At 41.4% G+C, this 18,531-nt stretch overlaps 2 protein-coding genes across 3 annotated transcripts in view; one reads left to right on the top strand and one right to left on the bottom strand.

The window, feature by feature from the left end:
• TAF6 (TATA-box binding protein associated factor 6) overlaps positions 1-2,888 on the bottom strand; it is a 1,437,250-nt gene extending 1,434,362 nt beyond the window's left edge. For both annotated transcript variants that reach the window (XM_044077259.1, XM_044077258.1), the window contains exon 1: positions 2,736-2,888. The gene's annotated coding sequence lies outside the window, so the exon portion shown is untranslated. The remainder of the gene's footprint in view (positions 1-2,735) is intronic.
• A 71-nt stretch (positions 2,889-2,959) lies between these two features.
• MBLAC1 (metallo-beta-lactamase domain containing 1) lies at positions 2,960-17,736 on the top strand. Its single transcript, XM_044077260.1, has 2 exons — positions 2,960-3,057; positions 16,758-17,736. Exon 2 carries the CDS (start codon positions 16,796-16,798, stop codon positions 17,447-17,449), a length of 654 nt encoding a protein of 217 aa, XP_043933195.1. The 5' UTR covers positions 2,960-3,057; positions 16,758-16,795; the 3' UTR covers positions 17,450-17,736.
• Positions 17,737-18,531: the final 795 nt, after the last annotated feature.

The following is an 18,531-nucleotide window of genomic DNA, read 5'->3' as shown; positions in this document are numbered from 1 at the left end:
ATCAAATGCATACGTACCCAGAGTCGTGGACATCAATACATCACAAGCAAGAGTTTACAGGGGTGCAAGCTTACATCACTGCACACCTCTCCTCATGGGAAGTTTATTTTGTTCACCCTAAATTACTGCAGCCAGGAGTGGATGACACAGGGTTGAGTTGCCTACATCTTCTCTCCCTCCACCTCTAAAGCTAGAAAAATACTCCCATCAGCCATCTGTTGGTGTCCCACTCCAGAGGGCATAAGCTAGCTGCTCAGAAGGTGATGGAGGAGAAATGGAGACACAGGCCCTCTGCAGACGGTCACACAGGCCAAAGGACAAAAGGAAATGTGCATTTTGGAAAAGCTTAAAAAAAGAACAAAATGAATAAAACTAAAGCACATCTTGGCATTTTAAGTGACAAGTAACACTGAATGGAATAAAAGCTGAAACATACACATCCACAAACTACCTCAATAAAATAACACATCCACAAATTGCCTCAATAATTTAACACGAGCAACCAAACACATAAAACATAAAATGTCCTGTTCAATGAAGGCACAGCCATCGTCCAACAATAACAATCCAGTGGCAAACACAGAAGTAATCTAAACTGAAGTCGTCAAAACTACCAAATGTCAAACACCTATAATTACAGGATGAGTGATGAAGAAATCTCAAGTCTGACTGAACAGCCTCAAGACAATCTGCTAATGCAAGAGAAACGTATCCAAAGTAACAAAAATGAGGCAACCAGGGATGAAAGAAAGGACTACTGCACTGAATGTCAGACAACAGAGGATAAAACCACATAGAGGACAGAAACAGCTGTCAAACCAAGACAGATACAGGACAGAAGACCAATGGTGCCAAAGGCTGAAACAAAAGTAGTCTAAACAAAATGGCATAGGTGGAAGGTACATGAACATCCAAAAGAGGCAAAGAAATGACCCTATGATCCAAAGACGACAATGCCACAAAGGCACCACTGAGATTGAAGAAAGATATGAGAACAATCCAAACAATCAACAGGCAAGCTGGCAACTCCTGTATTTTAATTAAAAGACTTGCAACCCAGAAAAACATTAAGGAGCTTAGCCCAAAATCCCAGCTGCTCCCAAGCACTGTCTGGTTAAGTGACTTGCTCAAGGTCACTGCAGGCAAATGCATGCCGAGGGAATCAAACTATGTACCAAGGAATTAGCTTGTTAACAGCTCACAGATGTAACCCTCTGCACCAACTACTTTTATTTATTTATTTTTTTATTTAACATTTATTAACCGGGAAAGTCCAACTTGGAGCGAAGCCAACTTTCAGCGGAGGACCAGGGAGAAATGCTTCAGATGCATGTCTTTGTAACATGGAAGGAAACTGGAGCCCCTGGAGGAAACCCACACGAACGCAGGCAAAACATGCAGACTCCACACAGGAGGCACTCCAGCCAAAGATCGAACCAGAAAACCTCTTGCTGTGAGGTGCCAATGCTATAGCTGCACCACTGCGCTGTCCAACTTACTACTTAGTCAATGGTTGCGCTGTCCAACTTACTACTTAGTCAATGGTCCAGAGACACTCTGCTGACATACCTGAAGTAAATCCAGTCACAAAAAATGAAAACGGAGGTAGTCCAAAACAGGAAGATGCATATCAAGCAGTTCAGTTTCATACTAGATGATTCAGGACTGATGCCAGTAGAAAATGTTCAGATATCAGCCTGTCAAAGTTAACTTAAAGCAAAGTCCACAGGCTTTTCTCTTCTTCAAGCAAAACTAAATGAGCAAATAGCAACAAAACATTTGGCTCATCAGGTAACAAAATGCCACATAAAAGTGACAAAATAACAGAATGAAGTTAAAGGATAGACAAGTACACAGGTCAGGAAGACAACCATTACCATCTCGTCCCCTGAACTTGATGAATGAAAATACCTTCGCACTTACGTACTTTGCACCGTGGGTGGACCACACACTGACCTTAAGAGTACCACAGGAGAAACCTGAAGACCAAAGTCAACAAGATGTACTGCTGATGGAAAAGTTTTCAGACTCATAACACCTCATGCACAAATAGCTACGGACAAAGGGGTTCTAATGACATACAGGCACTCTCAAAAAGGAACTGTACATTCAGCTTACAATACCAAAACAGGAATATCATCATGTTACTCTTAGGACAGCAAACTAGATACCCCTTAAAGGAAAGGTACACCCGATTCTTCCAACCCTTCTCTTCAAAATAAAGCATCTCAACTATTATTTGTCCTTAGCTTACAAGCTTAACTCAGACGTTATACACTACTTACTCATGCCACCCACAAATGAGTGCTATAAAAACTGATAAGCTGCACTGAGTATCTATGCTGTTTCAGTACTCAGAACAAAAAACTAGAACCAGCCTTCTTTTTATAGTGAAACAGTATATCGATTTCAAACTCTTGACTATTCACCTTAAGGAGAGAGCGGCATGTAAACATTTCCCTTATCCACCCATCACAAACATATTACCTTGTTTCATCTGAATCAACTTTAACCTTAGCTAAGGCCTAGCTTACATTACTTAACATAATTTTCAGAGTTCTATCTAAACCTACATTTCTGTAATAACGGACCTGCTCAGTGCATTTTCTAATATAATTGTCTAGTATTTAATATGTATACTTCTTTTGTTAAACGCAACTGTACATTTCATCTAATAATTTTACTCCTACTAGTATTGTTAGTCTAATTTATTTATTTATTTTTTTATGACTTACTTGCATATCCCGTACTTTTTCACTTGATCACTTATTTATGGATTATTATAATTTTATATACCATCCATTTGTGAATATTTACTAATCCATCTTAAACTATACATAATTATTTGGCGTAAAGAAAAAGGCAAAAATATCGGTCGCGGCTAGATGCCCTCTGCTGAGGGGACATTGTTTACGTCACACCCGACGTCACGGGGCGGAAAAGGGGCGGTATTACCGATATGAGACAGGGGCAGGGTTAGTGCCACACTTGCGAGTAAGTTAAGGGTAGCGCTTTGCTTTCTTTCACTTGAAGTCTAATACGGAGTTGCAAGAAAAGGTAATTTTTGTACTATAGTCTTCGCTCATTTATATAATAAGATACGATTATTTTTTTTGTATTATATTCATCGATCTTTTTCATCTAAATAAGAAACGATTATTCTTTTCATGTAAGATACGAGTCACGGGACTGCGACGTCAGCATAAGATCATAGGAAGTTACAAGAATATTGGTCCTGAGGCCCTTACAAGTCTAGCCAAAATTTTAGCCCATGTTCCAACAAGTCAACACCCTATGCTACTCTCTAGCAGTGACATAGGTGGAACACCAGGGGTGTATTTTCTGTTCTCTATCCAGTTATCCAGGCTGCACTTAAAGAGGATTAATGACATACTCTGCTTTACCTGGAGAGGGAGTCGCTGGGACACAAATCTGTCCCACCAACGGGTCTTGTTGATATCACAGACCAGGTTGAGATTTCGCATGTGGATTACTGGAGTGGAGCTTGACTTGCAGATATGCAGCAATCCCATCAGACCGGGGTCTGAGATTGCTTTGTATGCCAGACAGAGGTCACTCTGAGGACTCTGTAGGAGACTTGAGTATAGAGACAGGGCTTTTACCCTGTCGGTGTGGGGGTAGATGTTTGAGGCCCTGGATTCCCTGGGTGAGGAATCTCTCTGGTCTGTCCAGCTGCTGCATGTGCTTTGCAAGGTACATGTTGAAAGGGGCATTGTATTCAATAATCAGTTTTATAAGGGAAGAATACAGGGATGTTATGACATCCTTGTCCTTGGATGCAAAACCCTTACTAATGAGGTGGGCCATGTAGAAAGCTTTCTGTACAGCGGAGGCAATGTGGTGGTCAAACGTCAGTTTGCTATCAGCTTGGGTTCCCAAGTCCCTCACGACTGGTTGCGTGCTTAGTGCCTTATCAATGTGATAATTTGTGGGGACATCATTCTCCCCAAAAGGGATTGTGATGCATTTTTTTTTTTGGCATTCAGTTTTAGACCATGTTTCTAGCACCAGTCATTTGTTTGGGTGAGGCCCTCTTGGAGGAAGTCCACATCGCTAGGGGAATTGATGACAGCACCCACCTTCCAGTCATCTGCAAACTTGGTCAGCCATAGCCCAGTATATTTGGCCTGCACCTCTGAAAAGTATATCCCAAGCAGCAGAGGCCCCAAGACCAATCCCTGGGGTACACCGCTTGTTACGGGTCTACTACTTGAGGTGGCTTCCCCTATTTTGACTAGGTGATTTCTATCAGTAAACCAGTTTGCTCCTTATCTGGTAACATATGGATTGATGCCTAGTTGAGAGAGTTTATCTATTATACCTGAGTGGGGAATAGTATCAAAGGCCTTGGCCAGGTCAAGGTAGGTGGTATGCACAGTCTTACCCTCGTCTGTGGCCTTGGCAACTGTCTCAAAGAAGTTGACCAAATTTAACAGGCATGACCTCCCCTTGACAAAACCTAACTGTGTCCGATCAAGTGTCTGGAGGTTGCCAATGTACTTATTAATGAGGTCCATGATAATCCACTCCATGGCCTTGCAGATCAGGCTAGCTAGGTTGATGGGTCTGTAATTTCCTGGCTCGGTGGATGCTCCACCTTTGTGCAAAGGGAATGACAGTAGCTGTCTTCCACTCGGCTGGGACAAAGCCGGTACTCGGGCTTTAGTTGAATGAGGTGCTTAATGGTGCATCAAGTTCCTGTCTGAGTTCATGTAGGATACAGCCTTGGATGTTATCGGGTCCCCTGGAGGCTGTATTTTTTGCCTTTGAGATGGCAGTGATGACTTGCTTCCTAGAGATAAGGGGAGGGGGGCAGGTATTGGGGATGTCCTGTTTTACTGATGGGGGGACAGAGGAGTGAAGTTTTCACTGACCTGTCTGCCAGCAGGTTGGCTATATCTACAGGGTTTTTGTATGTGGTGTCCTTGACCACCAGTTCTGAGCAGATCTGGGTGCTTCCCTTGAGATTGCAGACATATGTGAAGAAAGCCTTATGATTGTCTTTATGTAGATGTGGCCAGTTTGGACTCTAGTTTGCTTTGGAGGATTTCACTAGTGCTCTTATTTGCTTGTTCAGGCTAAGGACAGATTGCTTCCAGTTAGGCACCTGCTCCGTCTTGGTCCTGGATAGCAATTTTTCCTGTAAGAGTTTATTTGTTGTAGATGTTCACCGGACAGGTTTACTCTTTTTTGAGGAGGAGGATTTCGTCCTGTCTAGTATTCCTGATTCCATGCAGCTGTATAAATGCTCATGTAGTACTTTGGTGTAAGTTTGGACATATGTGTCAGTTTCTGTGGAGGGGGGAGGGGGCTGTGAAGCTGTTTATACCTTCCCTCAGGAGGTTGTAATCAGTTTTGGAGAAGTTTTTTGTTTGACCCTAGCTGGGGGGGGGGGGGGGTTGGGGGAGATGGTGACTTTGAAAGTGACTGCTTTGTGGTCGGATCTTACCAGGGATGATGACACTGTAGGGATGCTGCAGTGGTTACCCATGTTGGTTAATACCAAGTCCAAGATGTTTTCACCTCTTGTGTGGGTGTCAACCAACTGGTCCAAGGCATTTGCATTGACGAAATCAAGGAATCTCTGGGCATTTGTGTTTTGGCATGACCATTTCTTCCAGTCTATGGTTGGATAGTTAGTCGCCCAGGATTAGGGTAAAGGGTTGAGTCTTGATAGATTCATAGAGGTCCAGATAGGTGGAGTGGGCATCTTGAGTCAGAGTTGGAGACCTGTAGCTAGCTATGATTTGAATAGGGTTCTTGTCAGTTGTTAACTGCACCTGGAGTGTTTCTTGTGCATCACACTGTTTGACCAGCCTAGAGGTGTGTATGTCTTTTATATATGTTGCAGCTCCACCTCCTTTTGTTTTGCTGCCCACAGCTTGGGATATGAATGAGTGTTAGGATGAGTAACCTGGTATGCCTGGGGTGCTCTCCACAGCTTTGAACCAGGTTTCTGTGACTGCACAAATGTCATTTTTTTCCAGAGTTAGGAATGCTTGCAATGAGTGAAGTTTCATGTTTAGACTCCTCTAACATTTAGCAGCATGACATTTAATTTACATTTTGATGAAATTTACATGTTGGTAGTTTTGACCTCATGGCATTGCCTAAAAAAGGCACTATGGAGGAGGCAAGAGCCTTTGCCAGGAGCCTGAAGCCCAAGGGAGACAGATGCAGGCCATCTCTGGTAAATCATTGTGGCTTGTCAGTCATATCATCCCAGGCTGTTGGGTACTGAATCCCCTTTGAATAACACCAGAAACTAAGCCCTTTGTTAAAGTCAGTCATTTTCTCTTTGTATTCAAGCATCATTCTGAGTGACAGTAGAATGCTGCTTAAGGCTAGGGATATACTTGCCTGGGACACATACTCAGCGAGCTCGATCATGTCTTTCTTCATATAGTCTAGGGAAGTACATCTCAAGTCATTCACTCTGACATGGACTATGACAGAGTCATAGCAGTACCTGTTGAGAGACTTGAGTGCATTGGTGATATGGGGGATTCTGGCACCTGACAAACATCTAACCGTGACTTTCTCCTCATCCAGCCTGGTGAGGGGCACATCTGTGTGTCTCACAGTGGAGTCTTCAGTGACAGCAGGGCCAACCAGCAGTCTGTCGCGTAATCTGTATGCATAACATGATTGCTGATTAGTTCTGTTACTCCCGCGTTCTCTTCCTGTGATTTAATTGCAAAGAGAGAGTGGAGAAACAGGGTTATGGTGAGTCATGTCTGTGTGTTTTTTGGGGGGCTGTTGATAGGCAGGGCCAACCAGATATTTTCTTTTTTCCTGGCAAGGTCAACGTACTCTGTGTGAAACATTTAAGGACCATAGCATGGACTTTTTTTTTTTGTATGTTACATGTATAACCTGGGATTCACTTCAAACCACTGAAACTTCAAAATCTTGAAAACTCAAGAAATGAAACTCAAAATACTGAAAACACATCTTTTTCTTCTTCTTCTTCATTCGGCTTTTCCCAGTTAGGGGTCGCCACAGCGGATCACCTGTCTGCTCATGATTGGCAGTGGAGTTTTATGGTGTCGAGATGCCCACAGAAGGCACACATTCACACCTAGGGCCAATTTAGAGTGTCCAATCCACCTACAGCATATCTTTGGGATGTGGGAGGAAATCGGAGCACCCGGAGGAAACCCACGTGACCACAGGGAGGACATGCAGACTCCGCACAGAAGGCACCCCAGCCAAGAATCGAACCAGAGATCCTCTTGCTGTGAGGTGGCAACGCTAACCACTGCACCACCGCAGCCGCCAAAACACTGAAAATACATATACTGAGTTTAAACAACATAAATCATAGCACTTTCCACCAAGTGCAAGCAAGGGGGGCTGCGCCCCCCTGCACCCCCCACACCCCCTGCTACTTATATATTTCAACTCCAAGATTGCACTTCACTACACTAAGTAAGATTAATTTTCATTGATTTTACAACAGTTCTATTTAGAAAGATAAAGGGTTTGAAATTGCTATCAGAATAAGTAAGATTAATTTTCATTGATTTTACAACAGCTCTGTTTAGAAAGGTAAAGGGTTTGAAATTGCTATCAGTCTGCCCATACTTTCTGTTATCGGATCCGAATATTAAACAGTTGTCAGTAATATAGACATGACGTGACATGTGAATTAGCATGCCTGCCACTCATCTGTGGTTTCCACACCCATTACCCCTGTTTTTTGGGGGCTGTTGATGATGACTTTATTTCATGCAGTTAGGAAATAAGATACTGCTCACAAGCAAAGTAAATTAAGTAGCAAAAGCAAAGCAAGAAGGTAAATAAAAAAAAAAAAAACATATACATCAAAGATTAGTAGGGTACTAGTAATGTTTCTCTGAATTATGTATGTATGTAAGTGGAGGTTCTTTTCTTCTATAAGATACTTGCAGTCAAGCATCAAGCATCTAGAGTAATACAGATTTTAAATGCGTTTTACTTATTAATGTACTAGAACATGCCTGCTTGTTTTAGTTAAGGCTGGTTGAATCTGGGCAGAGCAGCTTAGTTTGAAAGCAGGGCAGTTATATCTGATACTGACAAGAACCAAATAAAAATGGAGTATTTTGCTTCTGTCAAAACTGATCTAGTTATACAGTATCTTTTTTCTGCACTATTCTATTCCTGCATCAGATTTTGCAGTGCTCTGTTATTACAAAAAAAAAAAAGAGAAAAAAAAAACTCCTGCTGGAATCTTTATTGTGAATCCACAACCATATTAACTTGGGTTTTGCAGTTGATCAAGCACATTTTATCTGTAAGCAAAGCACAAACTAAAGTTAAGAACCAAAAGACTGTACAGTTAAAAGTGGTGAATTTGTCATGGCCCATTTGTAGTAATTTAAGCATTCATCAGCTTAATGTACATTTTGACTCCAGTTAAAGATCTGATAAACTCTGCTTAACATATTTATGGCCTGCACATTTTCAGGTGATCTTTAAAGTTGCTTTCTACAGTGCAATGGCAGGATATGTTGCTCTGGATGACATTTTCTTCTCCCTGCATCTCTGTGCAAATGAAACAGGTTTCTCAATTTTGTGTAAACCTACTTCCTTTCAAAATCTTATCACCTTCAATAAAGTTATGCCTCCGTGATGAAAAATTCAGTGTAGTGAATTATAAACGCCATTCAGTATAGAATGATTTTTTTTTTGTTTGCCTTAAACCAAGACCTTCGTGGCTGTTCCTTAAATTTCTCTTTTATCTCTGGAAGTTAATGATATTCATGAGAGAAAAGGGATTAGATGGGATTAGGTGTTGAATCACGTAAAGGAAACTATAAAATGCCCAAAGAAATGGAAGTTCACCGTATCTGCTTCAGATTGTAAGAAGAGTACTGCAGCACAAAGGATTCCCCGAAACTGGTACCCCTGTATGATGTCCCCTTGAGATTATTTCTAGTCAATGGTTTTCATTGAATGCTGCAGCAGCTATCAGTTTTTGTTTACTTAGGTAGACCCTCTGTAGCACCTTTTAATGTGGCTACTTTAATATTAAAGACTGCCTTTGGCTAAAACTCATTCACTAAGGAATCTTTTCAATTTGAATAGGAAGCTGCATTAAAACAGCAGGGACATTTGCCACTACCTTTGTTGGAGCATCGTTAGTATATGTATAGAACACTTAAGACACACGTTTGCTAGTACCTGAACAAAGTTCAAAAAGTCAAGTAGGAAAATAAAAAAAAAAACTTCTCCTAACTCTTCAAGAGGCAGATCATGGATTTCAGTGAATGCTGTACCTAGTACTTTTTCGGTGTTTTCTCAAAATAGGTCCTCTGTAAAAGTATTTAATTTGGCAGTTGTCTTAAAACAGACTATGTCTGACTATAATTTATTTGCTAAGAAAGATGTGGGACCTCCTTTAGTATCTTTATTGGACCATCATAGGAGTTTACTAGGCTATCAACCCGGAGGTTTTGAAGTGTTGTACGTCAGAGAAGCTGTTTAGGTCTATGGGAAGATAAACCAGAGTAAAAATGCCTTAGATGAGAAGGTATTGCTTCCTCTGTTAGTACTAGTTATTGGTTTGGTGAAGTGACCTGTTCCATTTTGAAAAAATTAAGAGCAGCTATAGTCTCCAATACTCTGCTTTCTAGTGAAGTGAAAATTACAAATACTGACTAATGAGGTAAGAGGACAGAAAATAGTTAAGATTTAGTCCAAAAAAATACAAGTTAATTTGTGGTTTAATCATTTAAAAATGAAAAAGTTCAATCAAGTTATTTAGGGAAAATACAAATGAAAATGAAGATCTTGCAGTGGCAGTGATAGCACAAATTACCCATAAGGTGCAAACGAAAAGCACTGGTCAAGGCCAATAAAAAGTTTGGTTGTGTTCTTGGAGGCTGAATCAAAACAGTCACATCTCTCATTACAGGAACCTCTCGTAAGACCACAGCTGAAAAAGTGGTTTTGGTACCTTTACATAGAAAAGGAAATTAAATGGATTTTCTGAAATAGTTGCTAGAATTTGCTAGAATGATACAAAAGACTGGAAAATGAATACAAAGTAAGACTAAAATAATTAATTTGAATTGCTTAACTGGGATGAGCATTTTTCACTCAATAAGAAGGGAACGAAATAGTGTTGACAGCAAAACATGATGGTGCAAGTTTAAATAGACAAACACAGAACTGTAAATTGCATACGTGGGTTAAATCATTTTTTTGTATTAGTGAAAAACCTATTTTTAGTCAAGAATACAGGAAATAAACAAGGAACATGATGCTGAATACAAAGTAAGGAGTACAACCCGATGGTGTGAGCTTTAAGAGAAACACAGTATTGTGAACTGCATCAGTACACGGACAGTACAACACGACTGAAACCTGGACCATGGAGGTGAGACATTCTAATCGCCGAGCTATTCCGAAAGGAAAATTACACGTGCAAAACAATATGTGGACGGAGGACAGTTTCTTCAGTCATGATATACAGAAGACTTTTTAAGAATAAAAAAGTTTAATAAGTGGAACATATTGTCAGAGAAAACTGCGACCTGCAAGTGCAGTGGCACAATCAAGAGAATATATGATAGGGGGTGACTCAACTGGAAGAAATGACACGAGGAGCTTCAACATACTACTTAAAAATCTTGAGAAAATAAAGTAACTGCGCGTAGAATCTGTTTTATATCGTGCATATTCTTAATCTAACTGAAAAGCTAAAATGGGAAATGATATTCAAAAATGAGCGTATATGAGAAAACCAAACATAACTAGGCAATTATCATTTGCTGTCATAAATTAGCAAGTTTTTTTTTTTTTTTTAATTTACAAAGATAAGTTGTTTACATGCAAATAAAGCAATCAAAAGATGCACAGGATCGTGATTTTAATCATGAACACTCAAAAGCTCAAGTGGGCTGCAAGAAACCACACTGTACTGAAGGCAAATGTTCTCATCAACCACTTTGTTCTGTCTGACCTGACAATATCAGCTTCTTATTCCACTCAATCTTGCAGCACCAGCATCCTTGCAACTTGCATAACATCCTGACATGATTGATCAGCCTTAAAACACATTGAAGGGTCATAAACATGTTCAATAACAGGTTTCACGTCTCTAGTTGATACTTTTACTGGCCAGATGAAGTAAATAAGAAAAAAATGAGCACTGTAACTACTGCCCAAAAAGCAGCTACTAGACCACTTGGCTCTGACGAGAAATCCTACAGTTCAGAGATTTGACAACACTGTGAGTGAAACACACTGCTCTACTACAGTATACAGTACACATGACAAGCCACGCATTTAATTAATTGGCACAAATTAAGGCTCTGAAATTTCAAAACACGATATTCTCCTTCCCATTTCTCGGTAAACTAGATACTCTGGAAGTGTGTTCTAATTAAACAGCCTGGCTACTTTTGAGTATAATGTTCAAACTGGTCCCTCCTTTTTGCATCTCTACAGAAAATAGGCTTATACCAGACCAATGGGAAACAAATCCAATCTGAGGGTCATGCTGCTCATCGCTAGGAGCCTAAATCTCAAAATGCACTCGCTCGAAGCACTCCTTAAAATGGAGAACATCGACATTTGTGCTATAACAGAGACCTGGTTCAAGGCAGCAGAAAGCACCCCTGCACTACCAGGCTATAACTTATTCCACACCTTTCAGCCCTAGAGCTTGGACCGAAGCCCCAAAGGCGGTGGTGTTTCCATATTCATAAAGGATTCACACACCACCAGACTGGTAGCCCAACATAACACATCAGAGATACTTCAGGTGCAGCTAACATTGGGTAAGACAGCGATTCAGGTCATAGCCTATTATAGGTCCCCAACCATGTCCCAAGACTCGCACTCCACATTCCTAAGCTCCCTGGAGAATGTTAGGGTCCAGGCTAACACTCTCATACTGGATGACTTCAACTACTCCTCCATTAACTGGGAAAACTACTCCTGTACCAATACACTTGACCAGCATTTCCTGGAATTCATTAATTCCAGTGCCCTGAACCAGCTCGTTCTTACCCCCACTAGAGGTAGCAACGTCCTTGACCTGCTCATTACTAACATGGGCGGCCATTGCTCTACGCCAGTAGTCAACTCCTCCCTGGTTAGAGCCGACCACAAACTAATCACCTTGGAAATCCACATCCCTCCCAGCCCCCGCAAAGGTAACCACCATGAAAAACTTCTCCAAAGCTAAGTTTGGGCTCTTAAAAACAGAGGTGGCTAACTTCACAGTACCCATGCAAATGGTGAATGGTTGCATGACCGCCGAATCATACACCAATGCACTGTACGAACACGTACACAATGCATGGATCTTGCCATACCCAATAGAACCAAGACGCTCTCCTCCAAAAAAAGGAAGCCAATCTGGTGGTCCCCTGCCATAAACAAACTCTACAACAGAAGGGGGAAACTGATCCAAAATAAGGTGAAGTCCCATTACTGGAAAAACTCCCTTATCGGCCTGAACAAAAAGTTGAGATCCCTCATCAAATCCTCCTAAGCTAGCTACGAAAACAGAATTGCAGCAGATAGTAAAGACAACCACAAGGCCTTTTATAGTTATGTAAAGAATCTCCACGGCAATACCCAGATTTGCTCTAAGCTACTGCACAATGGTATCTCCTATACCGAGCCAACAGATATTGCCAATATACTGGCTGACAGATTCAGTGCCAGCTTTACCCCTCCCCCAAAAGGACCAATCACAATACCAGTAGATTGTCAGGCACCCAGTATTACTGCTGCACAGGTTAAAACAGCGCTGTCCAAGGCCAATAATACAGCTTCTATGGGACCTGACAATATCCCTGACTGTATTCTATATGAACTACAGAGTGAATTGGCACCTCACCTGTGTGCCGTGTTTAATCACAGCCTCACCTCAGGCTTTGCCCCTCCCAAATGGCGCACTGCTATAGTCATCCCTTTCCACAAAGGAGGAGCTACTACAGACCCTGAGAACTATTGCCCCATTAGCCTGACAAGTCTGATATGCAAATCTATGGAACACATCATCATGGACCTAATAAACAAGAATATAGGGAATCTCCAACTCTGGATCCCACACAGTTTGGTTTTGTGAAGGGTAGATCATGCCTACTCAACTTGGTCAACTTCTTTGAGTCAGTCACCAGGGCTGTGGATGTAGGCAAGGTGGTTCATACAGCCTGCTTTGATCTGGCCAAGGCCTTTTATACCATTCCCCACTCAGGAATCACAGAAAAACTCACTAAGGTAGGCATCAACCACTATATCACTAGGTGGGTTGCAAACTGGCTCACAGATAGAACCCACAGTGTGAAAGTAGCAGACTCCAAGTCATACTGCCTACCAGTCACGAGTGTAGTCCCACGGGGATCAGTCCTAGCTCCTCTCCTGTTGGTATCTACTTCTCAGAAGTCCAGGCCACACGAAGAGACTCTGGCTGTCAAAGTTCGCAGACAATTGAAAGTTGGGAGCCATTATTAACTCCCCAAGTGATGTTGACATCCTACAGAAAGGCCTCACTGAGACCAACATCTGGTTTCAGAACCATGGCCTTAAGCTTAATGCCAAAAAATGTGTCATCATCCCCACTGGGAAAAACTCAGTTCCTATGAATTACCACATCAATGGTAGTCCACTGAACACAGAAGGCGTTTTAAGAGATCTGGGAACACAGGTTGACAGCAACCTCTATTTTGACCACCACATTGCCACTGCGGTCAGAAAGTCCTTCTATGTGGCACATCTCATTACTAAGAGTTTTGCATCCAGGAAGAAAGAGGTCATTGCCTCCCTCTACTCTTCGTTCATTAGACCAGTCATCAAGTACAATGCCCCATTTGGCATGTACCTCACTAGACACCTGCAACAACTGGAGAGGCCGCAAAAGTACCTCACAAAGAGGATCCTAGGCCTTAAACACTTGTCCTATATGGACAGACTCAAAACACTCCAACTATTCTCTGTCTTATATCACCTACTTAGAGGCGATCTCTGCTTGACTTACAAAGCCATGTCTCACCCAGCTCTGTTAGAAATGCTACATCTAAAGAAATCCCAATCACACCACATGCTCCAGAGACATCAACCTCATTACCACAATCAACAGAATGTGCTGGAGGGACAGGTTCATAACCCAGAGACTGCCCATGCTATGGAATTAGACTTCCCATACATGTCAAACAGAGCACTTCACTGGCCCTCTACAAGAGAAGTCTTGATGAGTGGATGGGAAATAGAAAATTCACCCCGGGGATCACTCCAGTGGCTCTACTCGACAGAGGCACTGGGAACTAGGGTCGGGTGGTACGATGTCAGGGTAATCCTATGGGCTAGTCTTGTAAAGGCTCCAGGGCTATTGGCTCTAGTGCACACCTATGAACCTATGAATGAATGTGTCAAAGCTAAGTCTCTTGTTTGGCTGACCAACTAATTTACAAGCAGTAAGACCCTGCCTATCAGAGCAATTCTTCTAGTCAGTTGGGCTGAAATGTGGTAACATTTGAAACCTTGTATTAAATATAGTGGGGTGATGGCTTTTTGTGAGTAATGCTTTGTTTAGCTTAATATTTCTTTGTGTATGAACTTGTCGTGTATTTTTGAAAGCTCTATTCTCTGCACAGGAATGTTTACATTTTTGAAGTGTGAGACGTGATTGAGAGAGCTTACTATATTTGCTATGCGAGTGCATACCAGAATGATATTTTGTGGAATTATATTGTAGTTTTTAAAATCACAAATTCTGTTTTTTTTTTTCATTAAACTTGTGGAAGTTTCTGTAATCCAGCATGCTCTGCGGAAGCACTTTTCTTAAAATACTTCCCCATCCCTAACACTGACACCTGGAGGTACTACCCCAAAGCTTGAACCATTGCGTTTTATGACTTTAAGGTAAATAAACTTTATTATCGTAATTGGTGTAGTGGTGAGTTTTTTTAGCGCCATACTTTTGATAAACGTAACTGATAATTTTGTGTAAATTTAATTAATTATAATTCAAATTTGCACAATTTTTATTCAAGCCATACATGGAATTTAGAACTAGTACTGTGTAGTAATTATTTAATTATAATTTAAAGACAAATTAAAATCGGCTTTGTTTCACTGTATTAATCCCCAGATGCACAGTAGCAAAGCCCACCCACAACTAGGTGAAGAGTATGAAAATCTGTGAATACTCATGCTGATGTCTTCTTCGTCTGCATTAATATTCAGCTGGCATTCTGAGCTTACGGTATACAAATCTTGTGGGCTTGTATCCATGCTGTTGTTTGACTGGTACTTTAATGATCTAAATGTAAAGTTTTAAAAATGTGCATATTTTACTCCCCTTGAAGAATTAGGTAGGAATTAGAGAAACCCAGCCTCCCCATTGCAGGCTGTGTTAGGATTAGGGAAGTACTGTTTACAAGTAATGTATATCGGGGATAATTTAAATTGGGAAGTGTATGTGTTGTGCATCTTTTTCACAAAGTGAATGGGGGGCCTTTTTATTCGCATTCCGTTTGTAAAATGTATACCTTTGTATTAGGAAGGATATTATGGCTAATTCAAAAATAGGTTGGAATGCCATGCTGTCGCAGTGAAAAAAGAGCAGCAAACGGTTATGAAATTTATTTTGCAAAAGTCTGCGGTGGTGCAGTGGTTAGCATTGTCGCCTCACAGCAAGAGGTTCTCCCATTCGATTCTCGGCTGGAGCGCCTTCTGTGTGGAGTCTGCATGTCCTCCCCGCGGTCGAGTGACATTAATGACATGCAGGTAGGTGCGAGCGTGAATGGCCGTGCCTTTGTTGAAGGTTGGGCGTCGGGCTGGAAACTCGGCACCGTAAAAATCCACTGCCAATCATGAGCGGACCGGAGTTCCGCTGTGGCGACCCCTAACTGGGAAAAGCCGAAAGTCTATCATCATATAGTTCATTAACTTGCTACATCTAAAACCTAATTTGCAGAGCATGGCATATTACATAAATCGGTAGAGCTGTCTTTAGCTGACTTAGAACCTCTGACTTACATAAAGCAATTAGCTGCATAATGAAGTCTGATTAATACTTAGCACTGCATTATATAACTGATATTCTAGTCTCCATTGTGTTAATGATAATTGCATTATTGACATTGTCTAGCCCAGGGGTGTCTAGCAGTCGGCCCTAGGGCCACAGTTCAGCCCACTGAACCTTTTTATCTGTTATAGGACATACCAAGTGTTAAACTATTTTGAGTTGACAGCTACATTTTGGATATGGTATGTGCCCCCCAGACCTTGCCTAGTATGGTAAGTGGCCCCTTAGGCAAAAGGATTGGACACTCCTGGTCTACCCTATTATTCATTTATTTGTGTTTATTGGGGTAGTGCAGTGATCGCAACTGACCAATTTCAGGCACAGCCCAGGTGAGTATATCACAGTAGTAGTGGACAATGCTGTACTTTTAATAATGTACAAAAATAGTAAAGCTGACAGAAAAATGACATGACTAACCTAGATTGGTTAAGACAATCTGCAGAATGTAGCAGTAATGCAAAGGATTAAGAGATTTGTACACAGCCTAACATACACTGCTTCAGCCATTCTTTTGTAGACTAATCTAGATTGAAACTTGAAATATGAAACAAGATTTTAAATGTTGTACTGGAGGGGCACTTTGAGAAATGTTTAAAGGAGCACAAAACATGATTACACTTTAGGAAGTGTCAGCATTTTTTTACACACTGTGTAAAGCCGGAAGCCCATAATACAGTTTTGTTTTTCTTTTATGTGTAACTAGGCTGTTTCCTTACCAAGTTGAGAGGAGGGCTTGCCAGTATGAGTAATGCTACCAGAACAGAGCCTTTTAGGTCTTCCAGCATCCTTGGAGATCCCTACTCTGTTTTTGTGTTGAAAGAAGGCTATGCATACTATGACCAGGATGGCAATATGAAGGCAGATGGCACCATCACTCTGATAAAGGGAAAGGAGATTATTCTGGTGGATACGGGGAGCCCTTGGGATAGGGAAGTCCTTCTGCAGGCCTTATCTCTCCATAATGTGGTACCTAAAGATGTAACTTATGTGGTGTGTACACATGGACACACTGATCATGTGGGCAATCTCAATCTGTTTCCAGATGCCACTATCCTGGTTTCATATGATATCTGCAGGAAGGACACTTATTTGAGTCATGACTTTCGAGCTGGGCAGCCCTTCAGGATTGATGACAGTGTTGAGATCTTCCCAACTCCTGGCCATACTGGCTGTGACACCAGTGTCCTTGTGAAAGGGACTGCAGCAGGCACTGTTGTGGTTGCAGGGGACCTTTTTGAATGTGAAGAGGATTACACAACTTGGCAGGAGCTGAGTGAGAATCTTGACGTACAGCAGAGAAACAGAGACAGAGTCCTGGAGATAGCTGATGTTGTGATTCCTGGACATGGTAGCCCATTCAGAGTACATAAGCAGGAAAAACTGTGTCAGAATTGATGAATTGTGCTTTTTGGTAACATTTTAATGCTGTCTGATTGCCATACTTCATGCAGACTTTTGGATGATTATTTCAGATAAGTCTCCATTTTCAACAGGTAGTATATTTTGACAAGCGAGTGTGATTGTGTGCAAAAAATAAAACTGACCTTTTTTATGTGGCATTCTGAAACTTGCAGATTTGCATATGCATTTCAAAAGTGTACTCTTTCCTTCATAAGACAGGGATTAGGGGCATACATTTCTGAATTTTTTTCTGTAAAATAAAGTCCTTATTTTCGCTTGTCCTTAAGTAGCTATGTGCAGATTTTAATAACGTGTCCGTGTATACATACATAATTGTGTGTGTTTGTAAAGACATATGTATGTATATAAAATGTACACATAATTATATGCACATTATACTGCCTAAGGAACCAGACAAGAGATGCATTTATGACTTCCCAGACAGTCGTTCAGGTTGCGCTTAAAGTGTCAGGTAACTGCTGTGCTGTACATCCACGGGAAGTTACTTCCATAAAAGAGCTATTCTCTGTGATAGATGTTTATCGTGAATCAGATCATGTTTATATTGCAGTGGAAGTGTCTGAAGCTGACAGTACATGAGAAAGATTGAGAGTGCTGTGAGGCGATCAGGGTGGCTCAAAGTGGGCATACTGTTTGCCTCAGTAAGGAACTGCCGTGATGTCTCAAAATGGGTCCTGTGCATAGATAACTGTATAGAAAATGAGGCATTATATTCTAATTGGCGTGGTAAGGAAGGAGTAGAGAAGGATGATAACTCCCTTAGATCTCAAAGCTGTACCCCTGGTGATCAGTCTGGCTATATATGAGAGAACTTTCTAGCAACACTGGTAAAGTGCTGATCAAAACATAGTTCATTGTCAGTGAAACTGCCCAAGTTCCTAATGACCAAGTCAGTTTTAGGAGGGTGTTACCCGTGTGGTAGGAACAGAGGTACCCAGGTTTGCCAAAGGGCAAAATGCTGTATTTCTTGGTGTTTCGTTTGAGGCCATGGCCTAAGCATTACTTGTTAGTGCGCATTAAACCCTCCTGGAGTGTCTGTTTATAACAGCTCCCAG

This window comes from Protopterus annectens, chromosome 7.part0, assembly GCF_019279795.1.
Source record: "Protopterus annectens isolate FY-2018-M chromosome 7.part0, PAN1.0, whole genome shotgun sequence".
In the NCBI taxonomy this organism is placed as follows: Eukaryota; Metazoa; Chordata; order Ceratodontiformes; family Protopteridae; genus Protopterus; species Protopterus annectens.
Note: the sequence above shows the minus strand (reverse complement) of the source record. Positions and strands in the feature narration are given on the sequence as shown.